Here is a 23416-nt window from a genome sequence, read left to right on the forward strand (position 1 = left end):
GCACCAGGCGCCGCTCAGCACTGTGCATCTCACAGGCAGAGCCACTCACTTCTGTTCTCATTTGCGTTTCTGGATCACCGCACATAACGTGCATTCTTAGCCAAGAATTCACAGGGAGTCTCCAGAGTTTTCCTCCTTTACTGTGCCTTCTATGGCAAGGCCACGAACACTGTTTCCTGTGTGTCACAGCTGTCTTTCCCCTTTTTATCAGCATAATCTAGCTTTCCGAGTCTATCGTGGCATGGCTCCTCGCTGTGGTCTCCTGAAGGCCGTTCTTCTCTGCCCTTTGAGGAACTCCAGCTTCTCCCAGGCTGCCCTGCTCCCTGCTCCCAGCAAAGCAGAGCAGGGAGAGTTCTGAGGTGAGGGGCCTCATTCACCCTTTCAGTCCAGGCTGCATCATCTGGTCCCCTTTCACAGTGTGCCATGCCACAGCGCACCATTCTTACAATTAAAAAAGGCGAAAACCAAGCTCTATGCTGAAGAGAAACCAAATAGGGCATGCAGCAAACAGACTCAGGGGCAAACCTAACGGTTCTACATGAAGCACGAGAAGCACCCAGCAGCTAAGACAGCAGAGTCATCCGGTCCAGGTCCCCTCCGTCAGCTGCATGGACGCCCGTGGTCCCAGCGCACAGGCTGCTTTCTCAGGGTGATGCTAGCTCTAATTTAGTATCTATCAGCAGATAACACAAGCTCCTCTGAGGCTTCAACCAAACCAACTCCCACCCAACAATGTGCAATAAGAAAGCAGCTAAATCTATGACTCAACGGGCAGTTCTTTAAAAAATAATAATAATAAAAAAAACAAGAAAAGCAAGCAGCTAAATTACAAAAGAAAACCAATCCCCAAACTTCTGCCAGCAGACCCCAGGTGACGTCAAATACAAAGGTTGTTTCCATACTAGCAAAATACTTTATTTTTATAATGATAAAACAAGGAAAGTAAAGATTTCTTTTTGGTGTATACCAGAGTTAAGGGCAGTAGAAGAATATGGGGATTAATAGGACTTTTATGCACTTTTGATGACAATAAAAAGTTAACAATGCCAACCGTTTGCCATGAAACTCATCGTAGCCCCCAAAACACACATATAAAGGACCATAGTTTTAAAATCTATAAAAGTAAAAAATATACAGTTGGAAGCTCTAGCGCTTATTCCATCTTTCATATAAAATTGTAAACATTTATTTACACAAAGCAAATGTGTATAACAAAAGTCTGAGCACCCTTTTCTTCTGAGTCGTGGCTCCTGGAAGACGGGGCTGTGCACAGAAGCAAAGTCATCTCCTCCCCTGACTCCCGAAAACCAGATTCATAAATAAAGCCACGGGCAGCTCCCTGGGGGGACCCCAAGAATCACATTTTATTGCTATGACACTGCAGCAAGTGAGGAGCCCACTGTGTCGCCGGCCCCAGGACTAAGGCAGAGTGCAGGGCCAGTAAGCCCTGGGGACAGGGGTGGGAGACGGGGCAGCAGCCAGATGGGGTCAAGAGAGGAACAAGGATCCACAACCAGCCTTCAGCCGATTTTTGGAAGAAAAGCCGCTGAGGTCACCCTCTTCCCCTTCAGATTGGGGAACTCGCTCAGAGGGTGGAATTTTCACTGACTTTATGATTCACCCCTTCTTTGAGAGCTAAACTGAGTACATGGAAAAGGTAGGGAAGGTGTTTTAAGGAGAAATGGCCGACATACCACCTGGGGTGGCAAATGGCTATTAGAAAAAAAGGTCTGAGGGTCCAAGTACCCCCAGTGAGAAAGGCACTGCTGGTGCAAAATAACTACCAATGTGTGTACAACCTCTTGTTCCCTCACCGCGACTCAGGCTGGTTGCATGAATATTTTCCTTGGCTCAATTCTTCACATAGTACTCCTGAATGATCCATTTGGAGACTCCAGGGAAATAAAAACGGGGTTGCAGTTTCTCCATAGAACACTCTGTATCTAAGCCACTTTTCAGCATTCTCTTTTCTCTCCACCATTCTGTGTAAAAGGGTCTCACCCTGTGCTTACCACTTTCGTTACGGGGAAGTGCTCTCTCCATCTTCGTTTTCCAAAAACAGCTCACATGTCATATTCTATTTTGTGAACCCTCAGCTTCGTCAACTCCACTTGAATCTTTAGAAAGGATGTCTTAGTGTTATAAAGCAATCTCTTTAAAAAGTGCAAGTCACCTGACATGGGAGTGGCAGAAGTTGTCAAACAAAGTGGAATTGCTTCCTCTGGGCCGGCCTGCGGCCTCCTTCCCCAAAACCTTTATGCCAGGGTTCCCTTAGGAATTCTAAGACTCTTGCTTTCCCCCTCCAATGGAGTAAATAATTGTTTTCCATTTGGGCTGCAGAGAGGAAGGAGAGGCAGACAGAAAGGCCACGGGTAAAGGAAAGACATCTGTGCACAACTGCACAGTGACCACGCTCCCACCATGGGCAACATACATGTTCAGAGAAACTGCAGAAGGTGGGGAGACATAATACTCCAGGACACAGGACCCCCACATCTCTCCCTTCCATATGTAGCCTGGGTCCTGCTGCCAGGACGTGGGAGGAAGGGATTCCAGAGGGCCTTGGGAGGGAGGAGGAGCTGCTAGGAAGACCCTAGCTGTGTCACCCGACCTGCTATTCCATGCCTCCTGTCCCTTTTTGGCATACGCAGTCAACAGCCTGCACTTAGGGAAATAATTTTCCAGTGGCCTCCTTCTCCCCTGAAAGCTGACAAAGAGCAGAAACAAAAAAGGCTCTTAATCAAAAGGAAACCCTAGGTTTCCAATGCCACTTAATTGATTTAAACCATCACCTATCCTAATCTGTTTAAAAACCTTTTGTAAAAAAATTTAAAAATCTTTTCTATGCTACAAATTGCAAATAATTCTGCTATATAAAGTTTCAACAAAAACTTGTCCCTAACACTGGGGTAAGTGGAGAAATCTTGGATAAAATCACCATGATGGCACAGATTTTTATAAGCCTGATATCGTGGGGTTTCACTGTTGTTACTGTTGGTTTTTTGGTCATTTGGATAGAAAACCACCTTTAGAACCCTATCCTGCTGTCCCAACACCAGGTACTGATGCCAGCAGATGGGCTGGGGCCAGCCCGATGGACCGCAACTGCTGGCCTGAGGGGCGCAGCCATGGACCCTGCCCAGGGCCAGGCCTCACCTGGAGCTTGGGCTCTACTGCCCAGCTCCCCCAGGCCATGGACTTTTGGTCCAAAGTAGTTGCTCTTTCTTTGAATCTGAGAAGAAAAATATAGGATGAATGAACACTAAAAACACTACAAATCCTTCCATTACTGAGACCCTAACAGGTCGTCCAAATCATTCATCCACTCCTCTGAAGTCCTGTTCTTCAGCAGGGAGTCGATCAGGTCGGTGTGTCCAGCCACACTGGAGAGCCCACTGCCACCTGGCTGCCCGCTGTAGGCAAAAGGCAGCTCCTGGCCCGCGGTCCGCACAGGGTAGGCCTGGGTACAGTGCAGCCCTGCCCGACTGCCCATCTGTGAGGCAGGGCTCTGGCTGAAGGCCCCCAGCTCAGGCCCTGCTGGACTCAGGCCAGGCAAGCCCTGCTGAGGGGCCGTTGGGGGTGGTGCTGGGGCAGGGGCGCTGGTCCTCTGCTGTGCACTCACTGGGGGCAGCAAGGACCCCACTGCAGCTGCTGAGCTCATGGGAGCCATGGGCCTGTTGGGCACTGCCTGGGAGAACTGCGGGCTAGACATTTTCAGGTGGGCCTGCTGCTGCATGTGGAAACTGGAGGCTGCAGTGAAGGGACTCACGTTGCTGTTCCCCGGGGTCTGGCCACTCAGGGTCGGCATTCCCTGATGCTGCCAGGAGGAATTCTGGCCTCCCATGGCTGGTGACACCCTTGGGACCGGCGGCTTTGTTAAACCAGGGTTCAGGGTCCCCTTATTGTGCTGCTGGGAGAGGCCAGAGCTTCCCAGAGAGTTCTGCCCATAGGCAGCTGAGACGGAGGTGTTCTGGCCCACGCTGGTCTGCCGTGGAATGTGGGCATGTCCATTGGTGGCCTGTGGTGGGGGCTGGGCAACTATCTGGGTTATGCCAGAAGCCATGCCATAGAGGCTGCTCTGAGGCATGTTTTGGGAGCCAGGGAACTGAGCCACACCCCGGTCCTGTTGGCCTGAGTTTGCAGGGAGAGAGGAAACTGAAGCATGTCCAGGGCCCATCTGCATCAGATTCCCAGCCTGAGGGAACACTCGAGGACAGCTGGAGTTGGATGGACCCAAGGTGTTCATGCCGGGCACAGCAGCAGAGGACCCTACAAGACAGAGAAGAGTCTGGCAGTCAGGAGTGGACCACCACGGGGCCCCTCTGAGACCTGAACCGCAGCACCAGAAGTCTCATGTTCACAGCACACTGGGAAGAGGGCCCTGGGGACCACAGGGCAGAAAGCCTCCCACAGGTGGGATGGAGGTCTGGTCTCTGAAACAATGATGGGGTTCAGAAAGGCACAGAGGAAGGGCAAAGCCCCAGGGGAGAGAAAACCAGTGACCTGCTTCATTTAACTTTCAAGCACCCACCAAATTTCTGCTCTGTGGGGACCCTGTGGTGGGCACTGGGGACTCTGAGGTGGACCCAATGCAAGATCTGCCTCTGGGAGGCAAAGTTAGCACATGGCATGATGGGGTGTGATGGGCACACCTGGCCAGCAGGCTGCAGGGTGCAGGCCAGAAGCCCTGGCATCTGGGAAGCCTTGGGGAAGGCTTCAGAGAGATGGTGATGAATCCACTGGGTTTACAATCACATAAATTTAGCAATTTAACAGTTTGGGGAAAAAGAGCATTCCAGGCAAGTGTGTGCAAACGCAGAGTCAGAAAAAGGCATCTGGGTGGGAAACTTTCAGAGGCTGGCCGTGGCCAGGGTATGGAGATAGTGGTCAGCTGATTACAGATAAAACGGAAGAGCTAGTTCCGGCCAGATAGGGAAGAGCTGTGGATGGCGTATGAAGAACGGGGTTGTGGCTGGGCACGGTGGCTCATGCCTGTAATCCCAGTACTTTGGGAGGCCGAGGCAGGAGAATCACAAGGTCAGGAGATCAAGACCATCCTGCCCCAAACATGGTGAAACCCTGCCTCTACTAAAAATACAAAAATTAGCTGGGTGTGGTGGCGCACGCCCCCAGCTACTTGGGAGGCTGAGGCAGGAGAACTGCTTGAACCCCGGAGGCGGAGGCTGCAATGAGCTGAGATCACGCCTCTGCACTCCAGCCTGGGCGAAAGCAAGACTCTGTCTCCAAACAAACAGACAAAAAAAGAATGGCGTTGTAAAGCCCAAGAGTGGCTGGACTGAGAGTGCGGCTGAGACCATGCTGGGAAGAGGCTGTTCAGTCATGGAGATGGGGGGGGGGAGACTATGTGGGAATGGGGGGTGGAGGCACAGGACTGTGTGACAACATCTCACCAGACAAGATACCATCTTATGTCACACGATTTATACTATGAAATGACAAGATGGCCAAGGGAGGGAGGAGTCACAGGAAATGACCAGATCTTCACTGAGTACCCACTCTGTGGCAGGTGCTGTGCTGGAGAGATAGCAGAGGATGGAACAGAAAGCACCCCTGTGCTCAGGGAACTGCTGTCTAGGCCTCCTGGCTTAAGCAATAGACACATGGCAACACCATTAACTGAAATAGGTTTTGTGGGTAGGAGAGTCATTGTTTAGGGATTGGCCGTAACTCAGTGCTTTTTTCTTCTTCCTCTCTACTAGCAACTATATGATAAAAAGTGGGGCCGGGCACGGTGGCTCACGCCTATAATCCCAACACTGTGGGAGGCTGAGGCCAGCGGATCACAAGGTCAGGTGTGCAAGGCCAGCCTGGCCAACATGGTGAAACCCTGTCTCTACTAAAAATACAAAAATTAGCCGGGCGTGGTAGCGGGCGCCTGTAATCCCAGCTACTTGAGAGGCTGAGGCAGGAGAATCGCTTGAACCTAGGAGGTGGAGGTTGCAGTGAGCCAAGATCTTGCCACTGCACTGCAGCCTGGGTGACAGACCAAGACTCTGTCTCAAAACAACAACAAAAAAATTGGATTGAGGAAAAGAGGAGAGCTGAAACAGGCTATTTCATTCCCATCAATAATCCACAAAATGTCAGATGGGTTTGAAGGCAGAAAACACAGGTCAGGCCCATGCTTCTGAGATGCCTGCAGATTTCAACCCTATGTTGACCCCAGGTAGCACAAACATGAAAGCGCACCCGGTCTCCTCCAGGACACACAGCTGTGGTCAGTCTCTCCGGGACCCTTTGTAGCAAGATCCCAAATAAGGAAAACCAGAGGTTTCTAGGACATTCCGAGAGGAGCTAGGAGGGTGGGCAGACCAGAACTTACTGTATCCATTCCCTGAAATCTCTGGGCATTTCTGGAGGGATGGCCTATGAAGTTCCCTGGCACATCTCAGAGGCGACAGCTAGACTCAAGTGTGCTTCCTGCCCTTTTCTGGCTGACTGTCCACTAGTGATGCTGCCATCTGTGATACTCAGTGAGCAGACAGGAGGAGAGAAAGAAGCCAAAGGCCACGCAAGTGCATTAAGTCCTCATCTGGAAGATAGGAGAGTCAATTTTTCGAACACATAAAAGCAGAAGCAAAGAACTTTCTTAAGAATTACAGAAGCTATTTCCTGTTGATAAGATGTCCTCCAGCTAGAAATGATTTTGCTTCAGAAAACTGTACAGCCAGGAACCTAGCAAAGGTAGTTCTAGTGGTTTGCCTCTGTGCCCTCTTCTCCTGATGCCGTGCAGTAACTAGAAAACCAGGCCCGTTAGGCAAACTGAGGTGTATATGATGACAATGCATGCGTTTGATGAAGTCAAGGCATAGAGCTGGCCAGACGGCAGGGATTCAACCAGCACCAAGCAGCGGCCTCCCCGTCCCTGCTCCTCACGCAGACACCCCCTACCTGTGAACTGTCCAACCTGCTGTGGGAAGCTGCCTTGTGTCGGGTCTTGGTACTGGGGTGGTGGGCGGGTCAGATGGCGCTGAAACTGTTGCTTCTCCTAGAAAATGCCAAGAACCACAAAATAAAACCAACATATAACAAAATCCAAAACACATGGAGTGAGGGAGGTCCGAGAAGAGTAACTTCCCCAAGTTTGTTACTCACAAATGGGCTCCTGTGGAAATAGTGCGGATTTCATTTTGGGGTTTTTAAATAGTATGAAACAGATCTAGGAAGCAATGACTTTGTTTAAAGGTAGGTATATCTGTTTTTAAAAAATAGACAGCCAATTAGGAAAATGCAAATCACAGCTACCACGAGATCCCACTAGGATGGCCAGAATCAAAGTCAGTTGATAACAAGCGGCTGGTGAGGATGTAGAGAAACCAGCACCCTCATACACTGCTGGTAGGAATGTAAAATGAGACAGCCTGTGGGAAACAGTCTGACAGTTCCTCCAAAGGTTAAACATAAAAATTACCATGTGATCCAGCAATTCCACTCCCAGGTATCTACCCAAGAAAAATGAAAACAGATGTCTATATGAAAACTTGTACATGAATGTTCACAGCAGCAATACTCACTAACAGCCCAAACAAGAAACCCAAATGTTCATCAACAGATGAATGAATAAAATGTAACATATCCGGCTGGGTGCGGTGACTCACACCTGTAATCCCAGCACTTTGGCAGGCCGAGGCAGGCGAATCATGAGGTCAGGAGATCGAGACCATCTTGGCTAACACAGTAAAACCCCGTCTCTACTAAAAAAATACAAAAAATTAGCCAGGCATGGTGGTGGGCGCCTGTAGTCCCAGCAACTTGGGAGGCTGAGGCTGGAAAATGGTGTGAACCCGGGAGGCGGAGCTTGCAGTGAGCCAAGTTCACATCACTGCACTTCAGCCTGGGCGACAGTGAGACTCCGTCTCAAAAACAAACAAACAAAGGGCAAACAAACAAACAAAAAATCCATACAATGGAATATTTAATTATCAAGAGGAATGAATTGCTGTTACATAGTACATGATTGAAAATGACATAACATAAATATAAAATGTCCAGAACAAATTTTTTTTTTTTTTTTTTGAGACAGAGTCTTGCTCTGTCACCCAGGCTGGAGTGCAGTGGCGCTATCTTGGCTCACTGCAAGCTCCGCCTCCCAGGTTCATGCCATTCTCCTGCCTCAGCCTCCCGAGTAGCTGGGACTACAGGCGCTGCCACCACGCCCGGCTAATTTTTTTGTATTTTTAGTAGAGACGGGGTTTCACCGTGTTAGCCAGGATGGTCTCGATCTCCTCACCTCGTGATCCACCCGCCTCGACCTCCCAAAGTGCTGGGATTCCAGGCTTGAGCCCCCGCGCCCGGCTCAGAGCAGACAGTTACAGAGACAGAAAGTGGCTCAGGAGCTGGAGGGGCCGGGTGGCTGGGAGAATGGCTGCTCATGGGTATGGGATTTGTTTTAGGGTAAGGAAAATGTTTTCTAAAATGGATTGTGGTAAAGGCTGCACAGCTCTGTGATATACTAAAAATGACTAAATTGTTCACTTAAGTGGGTGAAGTATATGTTGTGTGAATTACATTGCAATAAAGCTGCTTTTTTTAAAGGCAGAACTGAGGCAATGATTGTCCTCAATGAACTTCACTATCTGGAACCAGTTCTTATGTCTTAAAGATGTAATTTAAGGCCAGGTGCGGTGGCTCATGCCTGCAATCTCAGCACTTTGGGAGGCCAAGATGGGTGAATCACTTGAGGTCAGGAGTTTTAAGACCAGCCTGGCCAACATGGTGAAACCCCATCTCTACTAAAAACACAAAAATTAGCCAGGCAGGGTGGTTCTCACCTGTAGTCCCAGCTACTTGGGAGGCTGTGGCAGGAGAATTGCATGAACCCCAAGGTGGAGGTTGCAGTGAGCTGAGATCGTGCCACTGCACTCCAGCCTGGATGACAGAGCAAAACTCTGTCTCAAAAAAAAAAAAAAAAAAAGAACTCGCACTCGCACTCGTAACCCTTAGTGCCTGCACACTACACTTGGTAACCAAGCGAGTGAACTGTGTGCCCTTCAGGGATAACTTCACTTCCCTCTTCTCGTTCTGGATTATAACAGGCTCTGTAAGGGCAGCAAAGCTGACCCCATAGTGGACTGACAGACACGTGAGCTCAGTGGCTTGGAAGCTGCTGACCAGAAACATGGGAAAATGTCCCTTCCACAAACAGTTTTAGCCCCAGAGTCTGCCTTGAGTACTCTCCACTAAGTGACACACAGCAGCTTCTGACATAAGACTACCCCTGTCTGAGAAATGCCACATTCCTGGAAAGGGGTTTTTAAAAGGCAAAGCACTCTAACGACAGGCAAGAAGGTCAGTGCAAATCCACACACACGAGCAGAAGGTGTGACTGCAGCAGTGACTCAGGGTGCAGGCAAAGGTGGGAAGTGGTGGTTTCCTTCCACCTTTCTTTTTACCTGTTCTGCCAGAAGGTGCTGTTGCCTCTGAAGGAACTGCTGTTGCTGTAAATGCTTTTGCTGCTGCTCCCTTTGTTTCTGCTGGTCCAAAAGCAACTGATGCTGCTTCATGACAGCGGCCTGTTGCTGGCTGCTGAGATAGGGGGAGCTGTTGTGGGAGCTGGCCACGGACACGGCAGGCGGCTGGGTCCCAACACTGGCAGCCTGGGCTGGCACCGGGACACTGGAAGGGTTCTGCTCCTGTCAACACAGATAGAGGACTGTGAAGTCTCTAAGCTCTGATCAGACCAAATAAGCTCCATCCAGTGAGAGTCTCATTCAAGGTTCACTTTCTTGAAGCCAAGTCTCTGCTTCCCTTCTGACCTCCAACAACCATCCCATAGGGCTGGGGCACAGACCAAAAGTGATGACATCTGAGCATACAGGAACCCAGCAACCAACAATTACTCTACACGTGTAAATTTTGCTCCCAGTGGTGAGTACCAGTGACAAAGGTATGGTTTTACATTAAGCATATGTAAGCTTTCATATTTGCACACGATAGTTCCAGTAAGCAATCAAGGCTTATAAATGCTCCCTCATCAGGACATCTGAGTGCAGACGGGGCCAAGAGGGGAAGAATGCTTTTTTTTTCCTTTGAGACGGAGTTTCACTCTTATTGCCCAGGCTGGACTGCAATGGTGCGATCTCGGCTCACCACAACCTCTGCCTCCCCGCAACCTCTAGCTCCCAAATTCAAGCCATTCCCCTGCCTCAGCCTCCTGAGTAGCTGGGATTACAGGCATGCACCACCATGCCCGGCTAATTTCGTATGCTTAGTAGAGATGGGGTTTCTCCATGTTGGTCAGGCTGGTCTCGAACTTCTGACCTCAGGTGATCTGCCCACCTCGGCCTCTCAAAGTGCTATGATTACAGGTGTGAGCCACCACGCCTGGCCTAGGGGAAGAATACTTTGAAGGGGGCTTTGGTCAATGGAGACCACTCTGCCCCACGTGCATAAACCTTAGATTTGGGGCTATCCCTGAACGACCCGAAACTGTCCATCTGTACAAGCATTTTACTGGAAGAGACTGCTTAGCTTTTGTCAAATACCCATCCTCAAAAAATACTGAGTATCAATGAGAACTTTAACAGATATTCTGTCAGTACACAGACCAAAGGTGAGAGTCATGTCAAAGGCTACCACAATACTATCCCATCATTACTGACATTTAGAAGAAAAGGGGAAAACTTAGCAGAAGATAGCCAAAAAGCAATCATTATTTAAACCAGTTCAGCTTGTTGTGCTCCTTTCTCGTTATTCATTCTAAGATTCTGTGGTATAATTTCTTCACTCTAGTCACCAGAAGCTTAAGAACTACTGAGAGAGCTTCGTAAGGAGCAAAGTGCCGGTACCCAAATGACAAGCACCCTCACTGCGCGGTCCAGTCTTTCTTCAGGCGTTTAATGGCGTGAGGCATCTTACTGGCTGAAATAAGTGGAATTATCAGCAGTGGGAGATGCTTAAACTGCTTACAGTTTTTGGCTGTTAGAAATAACCACACAATGAATATCTTGGATATAACTTTTTCTTTTATTTTGGATTATTTCTTTAGATCAACTTGTAAGGTATATAGTGTCAATGCATATGAACATTTTACAGCATGTGAAAAATATGTAATGTCAAATGACTTCCCAAAAGCAGTGAGCTCATTTACACACTCTCATCAGTACAGGAGTGTGTCTATGTCCTCATGATATTACCAGCACTGGGCTTTTTAATTCGCAAAATTTCAGCATGTATTACAAATTCACAAAGGTGTTCACTGCAGGCTTATCTGCAGTAGTAGAAAACAGGAAACAACCCAAAGGGCCATTTTCCATTTGATGCTACCAGGCTTTAGAACCATGATGAAGTGACCACAGAGCTGAGCTGTGCTGGGAAGCAGCACATGCCTAAAATGTTATAAGCTTACCAAAAATTAGGGAATTTTGTACATGGAGATCTGAAAGGTAGTTTAAAAAAAAAAAAAAAAAAGCCAAGCCTCTAAGAAGCACATTAAATGTAATCTTTATCTGCAAAGCACAGCCACAAATTACTTAATTTAAATCCTATGGCATGAAACAGACCCTGGACTAAATGCAGGTGATTCCTCAAACCTTTGTGTAGTTAAAAATCCAGCTATGCTAGGGAACTTTACTCTCTTTTTTATTAAGAACCAACCCTGGTTTATTTTATAAATTTCCACTCCCAAGAGAAGCAAAGGATGACAGCAGCTATTCCCTCCTCCCTCTTCCCACAACTACCTCGGACCCAATTAACATCCAAAGTAGCGAGTAACCTCACTGAAGCACCTGCAGCAGAGGAACAGAAAGCGAAGGCTCACACTTACCTGGCCAGGTGGAACGAGTGATCGGAAAGGCATATTTCCTGGCTTTGGCTTCATCAGAAACAGTGAGTTCTGCTCGTGACTCAGATGGGACAGCTGCTGGGGAAGATAAGCCATCAGGGCTGGCTTGCTCTGGCCAGACCCCGGGCTGCTTTGCCCACAGTCCGCTTTGTAATGAGAAAGGGGTTTTGTATTGCCGTAGTCCAGCACAGACCCTGGGTTATTCACAGAGTTCTGATTCAAGTTACTCGGTGGCTGGTGACTCAGCAGGTTCACATGGCTGGGCTGGAGGTAGGGGCCTCCGGGCCGAGGGGAACTCTTATTCACACTAGGCATCATGAGCAGTTTGGAGTTAGTGAACTCTTGCTTGTAGCTGGAAGGGCTGGCAGGCTTCTCCATAGGGTAAGGGACATCTAAGGAACTGTGGGAGGGCCCTGTCTGCTGCCATGTGGACATCTGGCCCGGGGCTGGTGCCGGGGTGGCCTGCTGTGGGTTCTGGAGCATCTGCTCGCGCTTCTGCTTGGCAGCGATCTGCTGGAGCTGGTGGGCAGAGGACAGCTCTGAGGCCCCTCCTGGGCCCTGACTGGGCAATACCACACTTGCAAGGGCTCTTTGTGCGTTCTGGGCCTGGGCTGATGCCGGCATCAGGTTTGGACTGGGATTGTCCGCCCCGGGCTGACCAGAGGTGTGGAATAAGGTTTGGGAGCCCCCTAGGCTGGGGGAATCTGTACTCACAGGGGCAGAGGAAGGCCCCAGAAAGGTCTGCCCTGCAGACCCGGCCCTCACTTGTGGAGAGCCTAACTGTTCTTGCTCAAAGGCTGCTGGAGAGAATTCCGTCTTAATATTAATGTCCTGTGCCAAGGGGGTTTGTGTGGCAGAGCCAGAAGACTCTGGGTCCTTCTTCTCCTCAAAGTCCTCATTAAACAGGTCCTTCATGTCTTCATCGGGCACCGACCTGTTCAGCTCCTCGATGAGCTCCTTCCACTCCTGCTCGTTAAGGTTGAGGTCTGGCATGAGGTTGCTTTGCGATATGGAGCCGACAGTCCCAGTGATCATGCAAGGCAGGTCTTCGACAGGCTCCTGCTTCAGTTCTTTATTCAGGCTCAGAGGAAATGACTCACTGGGGTTACTGCCTCCGTTCAAGTGGAGGCTCGAGTCAGCCAGACACTTTTTGTTGAGAGAGTCTAGCCCCAGAGAGTGCTTCCCACTGGACTGCAGGGCATCTGCTCCAGAAGGCTTGTCAGGCTGACTGAGGGGGGAGGCTGGAGGCAATCCATTGGAAGAGACGGCAACTCCCAAAGGGGCCTCCCGGCGAGTCTTCTTATGCCCAGGAAAGAGGTCCCCATAGCCATTCTGTTGATCACCATTCTGAGGGGAAGTGGTGCTGTCAAGATTCCTCTTAACTGTATCATGAAGATGCTGAAAAACATTGAAAAGAATGACTTAGATACATATGAATTTGCTCTGCTGTGACAGTAACAAGCCAAGGGCTGACGTCCCTGCAATGCTCGCCAGTGGGTTCTGCTTGCATAGTTTACACTCCCACTTCTGGGGACACACCTCCATTTTCCCTGACGGTCCTGTACCTGGCCAGTCAGAACTGAGGTCTAACTAAAGTGCTTCTGCAGTCCTCTTTCTACAGGAGACAGGCATGAGGCTGCCCACAGCCATCTCATCTGGAGGTATGCCCAAGAATGGAGCCAACGAAAAAAGGCCAGAGATTACACACACACACACACACATATATATACTTTTTTTTTTTTTAGATAGAGCCTTGCTCTGCCGCCAGGCTGGGTGGAGTGTGGTGGTACAATCTTGGCTCACAGAAACCTCCACCTCCTAAGTTCAATCAATTCTCGTGCCTCAACCTCCAAAGTAGCTGGGATTACAGATGTGTACCACCATGCCCAGCTAACGTTTGTTATTTTTTGGTAGGGACAGGGTTTCACCATGTTGGCCAGGCTGGTCACGAACTCCTGGCCTCAAGTGATTCACCTGCCTCAGCCTCCCAAAGTGCTGGGATTACAGGTGTGAGCCACCGTGCCCGGCCGGCCCCTCACTACTTCTTATTGGGACTATTTGCTTGAACACAATCATGTCTAGCTGATACTGTGACTCTGCTTCCCATTTCCTCCTCGATGGATTCATGCCACTAAAGTTAAGATTCTGCCTTGTGCCAGAGACAAGTGCTGTGGGGAACATAGAGACAAACTAGGCAGCTCCTCCTCTCATGGGCTTTCAGGACACAGGACATACACAGACATGGCTACAGACTGACAGCAGCATACAGTAAGTACTCTGGGAGTTCAGGGGCAGCAACTTTAAGATGAGAACATGTCAGAAGGGATGGGAAGGGAAAAGAAGATGGAATCGTTCTACTACTTCCTCAGCTGCATGTGCTGCAGTCAGGACTCAACTCCACTGCCCAGAGAAGGTGCCTATGCTCAGCCTCTGAACACACGCTGCTCCTTTCCTGTGTTTATTACGTTTTTATCCTTTATCCCCCACCCCCGGTACCATCCCCCCTTCCCATAAACCCTAAGCATCTATAGCATGTTATTAGAAAATGTTCCAAGTAATAGCCCTCATTATTATGTTTAGACGGGATTCAGAGGAGACAGGAAGCCCCCTGTGCTAGCTTCTCCGGCTGCAGAGAAGGGCCACCTGACTCTCCACACCAACCCCAGGAGCCCAGGTGAAGTGTCCTGGCCTGGGTGTTCCACCTGGGGCAACTCCACGGGCATCAATTCTCAACAGCAGACTACCCACTGGACACCAGGGAGGCCCATTTTCTCAACCTCTAATCCCCAATTCTAATGTTCGTGTTTCTTCTTTTCCCCACATCAACATTTGCTTTTTTCTTAACTGTTAAAGCTGACTACACAGTGCTCTATAAATCCTAGCCAAGTCAGTATTTTTAAAAATCCATATATGGGTAACTCAGTCGGTCTGGAAAAAAAAAAAAAAAAATCGCAGGAATGCCTGACAAATGGAACTGCAGGGCAGAGGTAAGCAACAACCCTAGAATTCAGGAACACCGCCCCACAGCTGCAGGACGTCTGCTTTCCTTTCATGCAGGTTCTTCTGCTTTCTGCTGCCACCTAGGGGTGGAAGGGAACCATGCACATAAAATAGACCCTTTTTAAAAGCCATTATTTTAAAAGTTTTCCTTACGGAAGGTAAATTCATACCCATTTAAATGGTCAGAGGAAATAAAAATTAGTTGCTAAAATTTCCTTGATTTTCATCTTTTCTACCATTTTCTTTTTTTCTTTTTTTTTTTTTTTTTGAGACAGGGTCTTGCTCTGTCTCCTAGGCTGGAGTGCAGTGGCGCTACCTGGGCTCGCTGCAAACTCCGCCTCCCGGGTTCATGCCATTCTCCTGCCTCAGCCTCCCGAGTAGCTGGGACTACAGATGCCGCCACCACGCCCGGCTAATATTTTGTACTTTTTTTTCTTTTTTTTTGAGACGGAGTCTCGCTCTGTCGCCCAGGCTGGAGTGCAGGGGCGCGATCTGGGCTCACTGCAAGCTCCGCCTCCCGGGTTCCCGCCATTCTCCTGCCTCAGCCTCCCAGGTAGCCCGGACCACAGGCGCCGCCACCTCGCCCGGCTAATTTTTTAAAAAAATATGTTTAGTAGAGACGGGGTTTCACCGTGTTAGCCAGGATGGTCTCGATCTCCTGAACTCGTGATCCACCCACCTCGGCCTCCCAAAGTGCTGGGATTACAGGCGTGAGCCACCGCGCCCGGCCAATTTTTTGTATTTTTATAGAGACGGGGTTTCACCATGTTAGCCAGGATGGTCTCAATCTCCTGACCTCGTGATCCGCCTCCCTCGGCCTCCCAAAGTGCTGGGATTACAGGCGTGAGCCACGCGCCCCGCCTCCTTTTCTACCATTTTCTTTTGTTCCACAGTGTCAGGTCTGGGCTATCTGTAAATCTGGGAGCTCAGTTTTCCATTTTCCAAGAAGGAAAAAAGAAAGAAATCTAAAGGGTCAAGGCACTTGATGAGTCAGCTGGTTGTCTCAGATTAGAAACAGAATCTTTCTTTGCCCTAGCAATTACAAAAGCTACCACTCCCTCATTCAATACCCACATGCAAACAGCTGCAGACAAGTTCCAATGTAATAACTCAATTTTGTAATACCTATTGCTTTTTTTTTTTTTTGAGACGGAGTCTCGCTCTATCGCCCAGGCTGGAGTGCAGTGGCCAGATCTCAGCTCACTGCAAGCTCCGCCTCTCGGGTTTACGCCATTCTCCTGCCTCAGCCTCCAGAGCAGCTGGGACTACAGGCGCCCGCCACCTCGCCCAGCTAGCTTTCTGTATTTTTTTAGTAGAGACGGGGTTTCACCATGTTAGCCAGGATGGTCTCGATCTCCTGACCTCGTGATCCGCCCGTCTCAGCCTCCCAAAGTGCTGAGATTACAGGCTTGAGCCACCGCGCCCGGCCCTATTGCTTTTAACCAAAGGAAACAGTGGGCCATTTTCTCAACTACTCACAAAATTAAACTGGAATAATGTAGGCGGGGATAGGAGTGTGTAATGTGGTGGCCCCGGCAGATTTTTAAGCCCTGAGCATTTGCAGGAGTGTCTGATATGCAGGGCAAAGATGAGTAAGCCTTAGAGCCTGAACTCCAAGAATTACAATAGAGATAGGAAAACAGCCTGAACAGATTAAAAGTTATGTAAGAACAAACACAGAAGGTGCTGTAAAGCAATACTAACTGGCTGCCATGTATAAATATAGCAGCCTGCTCCAGCGCATCTGGTACTTCTGGGTGCTCAGCTCAAAGGTTCCTGTTGTAACTACTGAAGAGTTTCTGTAGTGTACAGGGTTCCGGGAGGACCCAGTCCTGGGAGATAATATGACCAGATGCTCGTGGTCAGCTGGAGAACCACGTGTGCTCAGCCTTCCACCAAGACACCCTGCTGACTAACTCCCATCCTAGGCTGTGCCAGCTCCCTCCCTGGGAGGTCACACTCTCCAGGTGCCACCTGCCATCCTCTGCTCTGGGAGAGGAGCTCCAGGATACCACCACTGCTCTGAATCAAGCTGGAGCTGGCCACACCTTTTGGACTCCTAAGCAGCATCCTGTCAGCCTCTCACCCACCATGCACTGGCCTTATAGGAAGCATAATCCTTCATCTAGTCTCCACTTCCTCCTCCTTCAACCACCCACCACTACAATCCCAGAATGCTTTGTGGCCAAACTCACCAAAAAATGACAACACCTACATGCTTCCACTCTGAGCTGACAGACACAGCTGCTGAAGACTCGCGTGGTTCTCTCATCAGCGGTCCTTACGCACTGGCAGCCAATGCCACTGTCTAGCCCTACTCATCAGGCAATTTGCTTTTCCTCCTGCCTCCTCTTTTACCTCTTCAGTCATCCTCCTGTCAGCAAAACTCCACCAGCTCCCACCCCTTAGAGCCAGCACCTTGATCTATGGCAATATGGGTTACATTCCTGGCTCATGTGGAAATCGATAGGATGTGTGGAAAAGGAAGGGAGGAGTTGAGAACTGCTTTCTCCAAGGCCAACAATGATCTTCCTACTGCTATACACAGGCCATATTTTCAGTCCTTCCTTTCCCTCTCTCCCCGCACTCCCTTCCTCTCCCTCTTATTATCTCTTATTAATTCCATCTTTATTATTACTACTGAGACAGAGTTTCGCTCTTGTCGCCCAGGTTGGAGTGCAATCCCAGCTCACTGCAACCTCTGCCTCCCGGGTTCAAGTGATTCTCCTGCCTCAGCCTCACAAGCAGCTGGGATTACAGGCCTGTGCCACCACATCCAGCTAATTTTGTATTTTTAGTAGAGATGGGGTTTCACCATGTTGACCAGGCTGGTCTCAAACTCCTGACCTCAGGTGATCCGCCCACCTTGGCCTCCCAAAGTGCTGGGATTACAGGTGTGAGTCACTGCACCTGGCCTCCTTCCATCTTTTTTTTTTTTTTTTTTTTTTTTTGAGATGGAGACCCGCTCTGTCTCCCAGGCTGGAGCGCAGTGGCGTGATCTCAGCTCACTACAAGTTCCTTCTTCCGGGTTCACGCCATTCTCCTGCCTCAGCCTCCCAAGTAGCTGGGACTACAGGTGCCCCCCAACACGCCCGGCTGACTTTTTGTATTTTTAGTAGAGACGAGGTTTCACCATGTTAGCCAGGATGGTCTCGATCTCCTGACCTCGTGATCTGCCCGCCTCGGCCTCCCACAGTGCTGGGATCACAGGCGTGAGCCACCGCGCCTGGCCTGCTTCCATCTTTAAAGTTCCCTTTTTTTTTTTTTTTTTTTGAGACGGAGTCTTGCTCTGTCGCCCGGGCTGGAGTGCAGTGGCCGGATCTCAGCTCACTGCAAGCTCCGCCTCCCAGGTTTACGCCATTCTCCTGCCTCAGCCTCCCGAGTAGCTGGGACTACAGGCGCCCGACACCTCGCCCGGCTAGTTTTTTCTATTTTTTAGTAGAGACGGGGTTTCACCGCGTTAGCCAGGATGGTCTCGATCTCCTGACCTCGTGATCCACCGGTCTCGGCCTCCCAAAGTGCTGGGATTACAGGCGTGAGCCACCGCGCCCAGCCTAAAGTTCCCTTTTTCTTTACCACTTTTCTTGCATTCTCTTCTGCTTCCATGGTTGGTTGTTTCTAGTATCCTTTGAGAAGTCTCCCCTTCTGCCCTTCTATCAAATAGTACAGCCCTCTCCCCCTTTTACTCTACATACTCTACCTGAGAGACTTCACACATTCCCATGCCTTCAAATTCCCACGACTGAACATCACACTCAAATAAACCCAACTGTCTGGGAACCAAACGCTGATCCACCCAGCCCTTGTCCCTTCCAACTTCCCTCACAGCCCTCCCTGCTGTGCACCATGCTGGGGTCATGCGGCTGGCTTTCAGCTTATAGCTTCTCAAACGTGCCTGCTCAGTGTTGCTCGGGGCCTCTGCACCTGCTCTTCTCTTTGCCCAGAGCACCTCTTCCCTCTAACCTTTCTGGGGATGACTCAGCTTCTAATTCAGGTGGCTTATCTCCTCCATCATCCACATCACCTACCACCCACACCACAGTACTTTCTTGTCGATCCCCTCACCAGGGTGCACTCATCTAGTGTCAGGGCCTAACCCGACACTAGAATGCCAAGCAGAGACCCCGGTGCCTCAGACAGTGTCCAGCACTTGAAAGGTGTCTGTGAAAAAATGGGCCATCTCATACCCCACCTCTGCAGAGCTCTTACTCCTGTCTATCCAAAGACCTACTGAGCCCTTCTCTACTTGAGTGATGACTCAGATGATATCTGTCCAAAGCTGAGGCCAGCCTCTCTCCAGTCCTGTTTTCTCCCCTTTCCTCTGTTCCTACATAAGACTTTCACTACCAGCTGCCCTGTCACATAAACCAGAAACCAGACAGCCTCCTTCCCATTCCTCCTTAGACCCTGCATACAATCGGTACGCAAGTCCTATGGAGTCTACCTCCTTAACATTTCTTGAACCCACCCACTTCTCTCCATTTGTTAACACCCATTTCTCTCACTTGAATTATTTGAACCATGTGTTGAGACCCTGCCCTCCCAACCTGTGTTCCTCATCAGAGTCAGAGGGACTCCACCAGCAAGGCCACTGGGACTCCACCAGAGGGCAGGACTTAAAACATCAGAAGTTTTTAAGGCAATCATTGTTAACTATTGGCAATTCCAACCCAATTCCATGGTCAACATTTCTCTCCCAGCACCCTGTATGTCCACAGGACAGTCAGGAGCCCTGACCCTCTCTTCAGGTAAAGTAGGTCCATTTCATGCAACACTCAAGTTTTCAATGACTTGAGGAAGGGAAATCCATGTCAAGTAGCAAGTTGTTACTTTGATAAAGCACACATCTGAACCAAGTGCTGTAGGAACAAGTCCTGACTTAAGTCATGTGCTTGCTGACCTCTCATTTCCAGTTACTTATGATGTATTCCCAGTTAATTATTATTAACCTATTATTCCCAGTTAATTCAGGATCTCACTCAACCTTAAAAACTACCCTAGAGGATGAGCATCATTGTTCCTGTTTTATTGCCAGTGTAACTGAGAAAATTACACAAGATTTCCCAAGTTTTGATGTCTCAAGAAGGGTCCCTTCTGAATGTTGGGGGCTGCTGTCGGCAGACCCCATTTGTCGGAAGAGAACTGATGGATTACACTTCCGAGAGTGATGCCAAAAGAGAAGCTTGCATATCAAACACCAGCAGCAGGATGGAGTGAGTCCGTTTCAAACTGTACAAAAAGGAGCACCTTCCCCTGAGTGAAGCACAGAGACCCAGCAAGGTGTCATTACCAGAAAAATGAACTGTGCTATGATGAAATCCCACATACTAGTGCCACAAACAATCTTTGTAATTTTTTTTTTGAGATGGAGTCTTGCTCTGTCACCCTGGTTGGAGTGCAGTGGCACGATCTTGGCTCGTGGCAACCTCTGCAGGTTCAAGCTATTCTTCTGCCTCAGCCTCCCAGGTAGCTGGGACTACAAGCATGCGCTACCATGCCTGGCTGATTTTTGTATTTTGAGTAGAGACGGGGTTTCACCATGTTGGCCAGGCTGGTCTTTAATTCCTGATCTCAAGTGATCCGCCCACCTTAGTCTCCCAAAGTGCTGGGATTATAGGTGTGAGCCACCGCTGGGCCAGTAAAATATTTTTTAAAAAGAAAAAAAAGAAATGGTCGGGTGTGGTAGCTCACGCCTATAATCCCAACACTTTGGGAAGATAAGGCAGGAGGATCACTTGAACCCAGGAGTTCAAGACCAGCCTGGGCAACATAGTGAGACCCCATCTCTAAAAAGAAAAATAATTAGCCAGGCACAGTGGTGCATATCTGTAGTCCCAGCTATTTGGGAGGCTGAGGTAAGAGGAACACTTGAGCCCAGGAGGGAGGTTGCAGTGAGCCATGATTGTGCCACTGCACTCCAGCTTGGCAGACAGAGAAAGACCCTGTTCATTTAAAAAAAGAAAGAAAGAAAGAAAATCAAAGAACTGTCTATAAGTTCTAAAATTCCTGCTAGTAAAATTCCCACTTTTAAAGACATTATTTGTCTTACTAGTTTGGAATAGTCACTGATTTAGAATACAAACAACTCACCATGATGAGAACTAAAGATCTCTATAAGCTCCATTCCTGTCACTGAATCCACTTGTCGAGGACACAGAGAAGGTAAGTTCCAGTTCTGGCATTTTCCAGAAAACTCTATAGTTTGGTGCCTAAACTTTTCACATCATCTTTTTAAATTTAAACATTTTCGAAATAATTATACATTCACAGGAAGTGGCAAAGATAGTACAGCGAGGTCCTGTGCACCCTTCACCCAGTTTCCCCCAATGATTGTATTTTATGTAATTACAGCACAGTATCAAACCCAGGAACTTGATATAGTATAATGCACGTGTATAGTTCTATGTGCATATAACCATCACCCTTTTTTAATAGAAAGTTTTTAAATAGCTTTTTAAAAAAGCAAAGCTATGTAAGCATTTAACAATACAATCTCTTTCTGCAGAATAATCAAAGTTAAAATTCACTGAGGGGCCGGGCGCGGTGGCTCACGCCTGTAATCCCAGCACTTTGGGAGGCCGAGGCGGGCAGATCACAAGGTCAGGAGATCGAGACCACGGTGAAACCCCGTCTCTACTAAAAATACAAAAAACTAGCCGGGCGAGGTGGTGGGCGCCTGTAGTCCCAGCTACTTGGGAGGCTGAGGCAGGAGAATGGTGTGAACCTGGGAGGCGAAGCTTGCAGTGAGCCGAGGTCGCGCCACTGCACTCCAGCCTGGGGGACACAGTGAGACTCCGTCTCCAAAAAAAAAAAAAAAATTCACTGAGAAACAAAATTGTTAAATAGATTGATTCTTGTGCTTGGCAGTCAGTCAGTATATTCTCTTCACTACAGAAAAACTAATTTGGGAAACCAGTGAGGCTCAGAAGGTTGCTTGGTGGACATGAAAACAATGCAGGCAATTGCCAACTAGATGTGTGATGTTAAGACACAATCCATTTAGAATCTGAAGATGGCTGGGTTAGATGATCTAGAGTTCCACTGGCTTTAAAAGTCCACATTGCTACACTTTTTTTTTTTTTTTGAGAGGAGTCTTACTCTGTCACCCAGGCTGGAGTCCAGTGGCACCATTCCGGCTCACTGCAACCTCTGCCTCCCAGGTTCAAGTGATTCTCCTGCCTCAGCCTTCCAAGTAGCTAGGACTACAGGCACGCGCCACCACGCCTGGCTAATTTTTGCATTTTTAGTAGAGACGGGGTTTCACCATGTTGGCCAGGCTGGTCTTCAACTCCTGACCTCAAGCAATCTGCCTGTCTCGGCCTCCAAAAGTGCTGGGATTACAGGTGTGAGCCACCACACCTGGCCCACATTGCTATCCTTCTGATACCAATTTTTACTCTGAACAAGGAGATGCTCTCTGGGGCCCATACAGCACTTCCTCACCAAAGTCCTCCTATACAGCAGATACTGCTCGGTGTAGGTTGTGTATAAATTAACAGTAAATAGAGTGCAAGTTATTATTCAAACTTCACAGCCGGGCACAGTGGCTCACGCCTGTAATCCCACCACTTTAAGAGGCTGTGGGTGGGTGGTTTGCTTGAGCCCAGGAGTTTAAGACCAGCCTGGGCAACATGGCAAAACCCGGTCTCTAGAAACAAATACAAAAATGGCCGGGCGCGGTGGCTCATGCACGTAATCCCAGCACTTTGGGAGGCCAAGGCAGGCGCATCACAAGATCAGGAATTCAAGACCAGCCTGGCCAATATGGTAAAACTCCGTCTCTACTAAAAATACAAAAATTATCTGGGGGTGGCGTGTGCCTGTAATACCAGCTACTTGGGAGGCTGAGACAGGAGAATTGCTTCAATCTGGGAGGCACAGGTGGCAGGGAGTGGAGACTGCGCCACCGCACTCCAGCCTGGGTAAGAGTGTGAGACTCTGTCTAAAAAAAAAAAAAAAAAAAAAGAAAAAGAAAAAATACAAAAATTAGCCAGGCGTGGTGACACGCACCAGCAGTCCCAACTACTCAGGAGGCTGAGGTAGGAGAATGGCTTCAGTCCAAGAAGCAGAGGCTGCAGTGAGCCAAGATCATGCCACTGCACTCTGGCCTGGCCCTGTCTCAAACAAAACAAAATGAAACAAAACAACAAACAAACAAAAAGCCCCCCAAATTCACTAGGCTTTTACTATATTCTAGGCAGGGTAACTACGCCCAGGGATAAGACGACGAAGACATGCCGATCTGCCTCCTCCTCTGGGATGTGATGGAGGAGCGACAGAGGTGGAGTCTTAGGGAAGGAAGTAGAAGGGAGGGCAGGACAGTGTAGGGATGGTAGGAAGACTTCCCAGAGAAGGGAAGACTTCCCTGAGTTAGGGTATCAGGGAAACAGAAGAGTCCTCTGGAGGGGAGGAAGGCATTCTGGGCTAAGAGGCAAAGGCAAAGATGCACAAATGAGCACTGTGTGGGAACGGGCGGAGGCGGCAAGCAGAAAAGCAGCAGTAGTTTCCGTTGCTGACATGTAGAGCACAACCGGGAGTGTGCTGCGAGAGAGGCTGGGAATGATCACTATGGCCCCAAAATGTCATTTAAAGGAAGATTTCAAAATATGCAAT

At 49.0% G+C, this 23416-nt stretch overlaps 1 protein-coding gene across 1 annotated transcript in view; it reads right to left on the bottom strand.

Moving 5' to 3' along the window:
• Positions 1-890: 890 nt before the first annotated feature.
• Positions 891-23416, bottom strand: part of MAML1 (mastermind like transcriptional coactivator 1) — a 54850-nt gene continuing 32324 nt past the window's right edge. The window contains exons 2-5 of the mRNA XM_008015524.3: positions 11786-13201; positions 9414-9653; positions 6913-7009; positions 891-4269 (exon numbers count right to left, since the gene is read on the bottom strand). Coding sequence (XP_008013715.2) covers positions 3287-4269; positions 6913-7009; positions 9414-9653; positions 11786-13201 — 2736 coding nt within the window. The 3' untranslated portion in view covers positions 891-3286. The remainder of the gene's footprint in view (positions 4270-6912; positions 7010-9413; positions 9654-11785; positions 13202-23416) is intronic.

Source organism: Chlorocebus sabaeus, chromosome 23, assembly GCF_047675955.1.
Source record: "Chlorocebus sabaeus isolate Y175 chromosome 23, mChlSab1.0.hap1, whole genome shotgun sequence".
NCBI classification, from domain to species: Eukaryota; Metazoa; Chordata; class Mammalia; order Primates; family Cercopithecidae; genus Chlorocebus; species Chlorocebus sabaeus.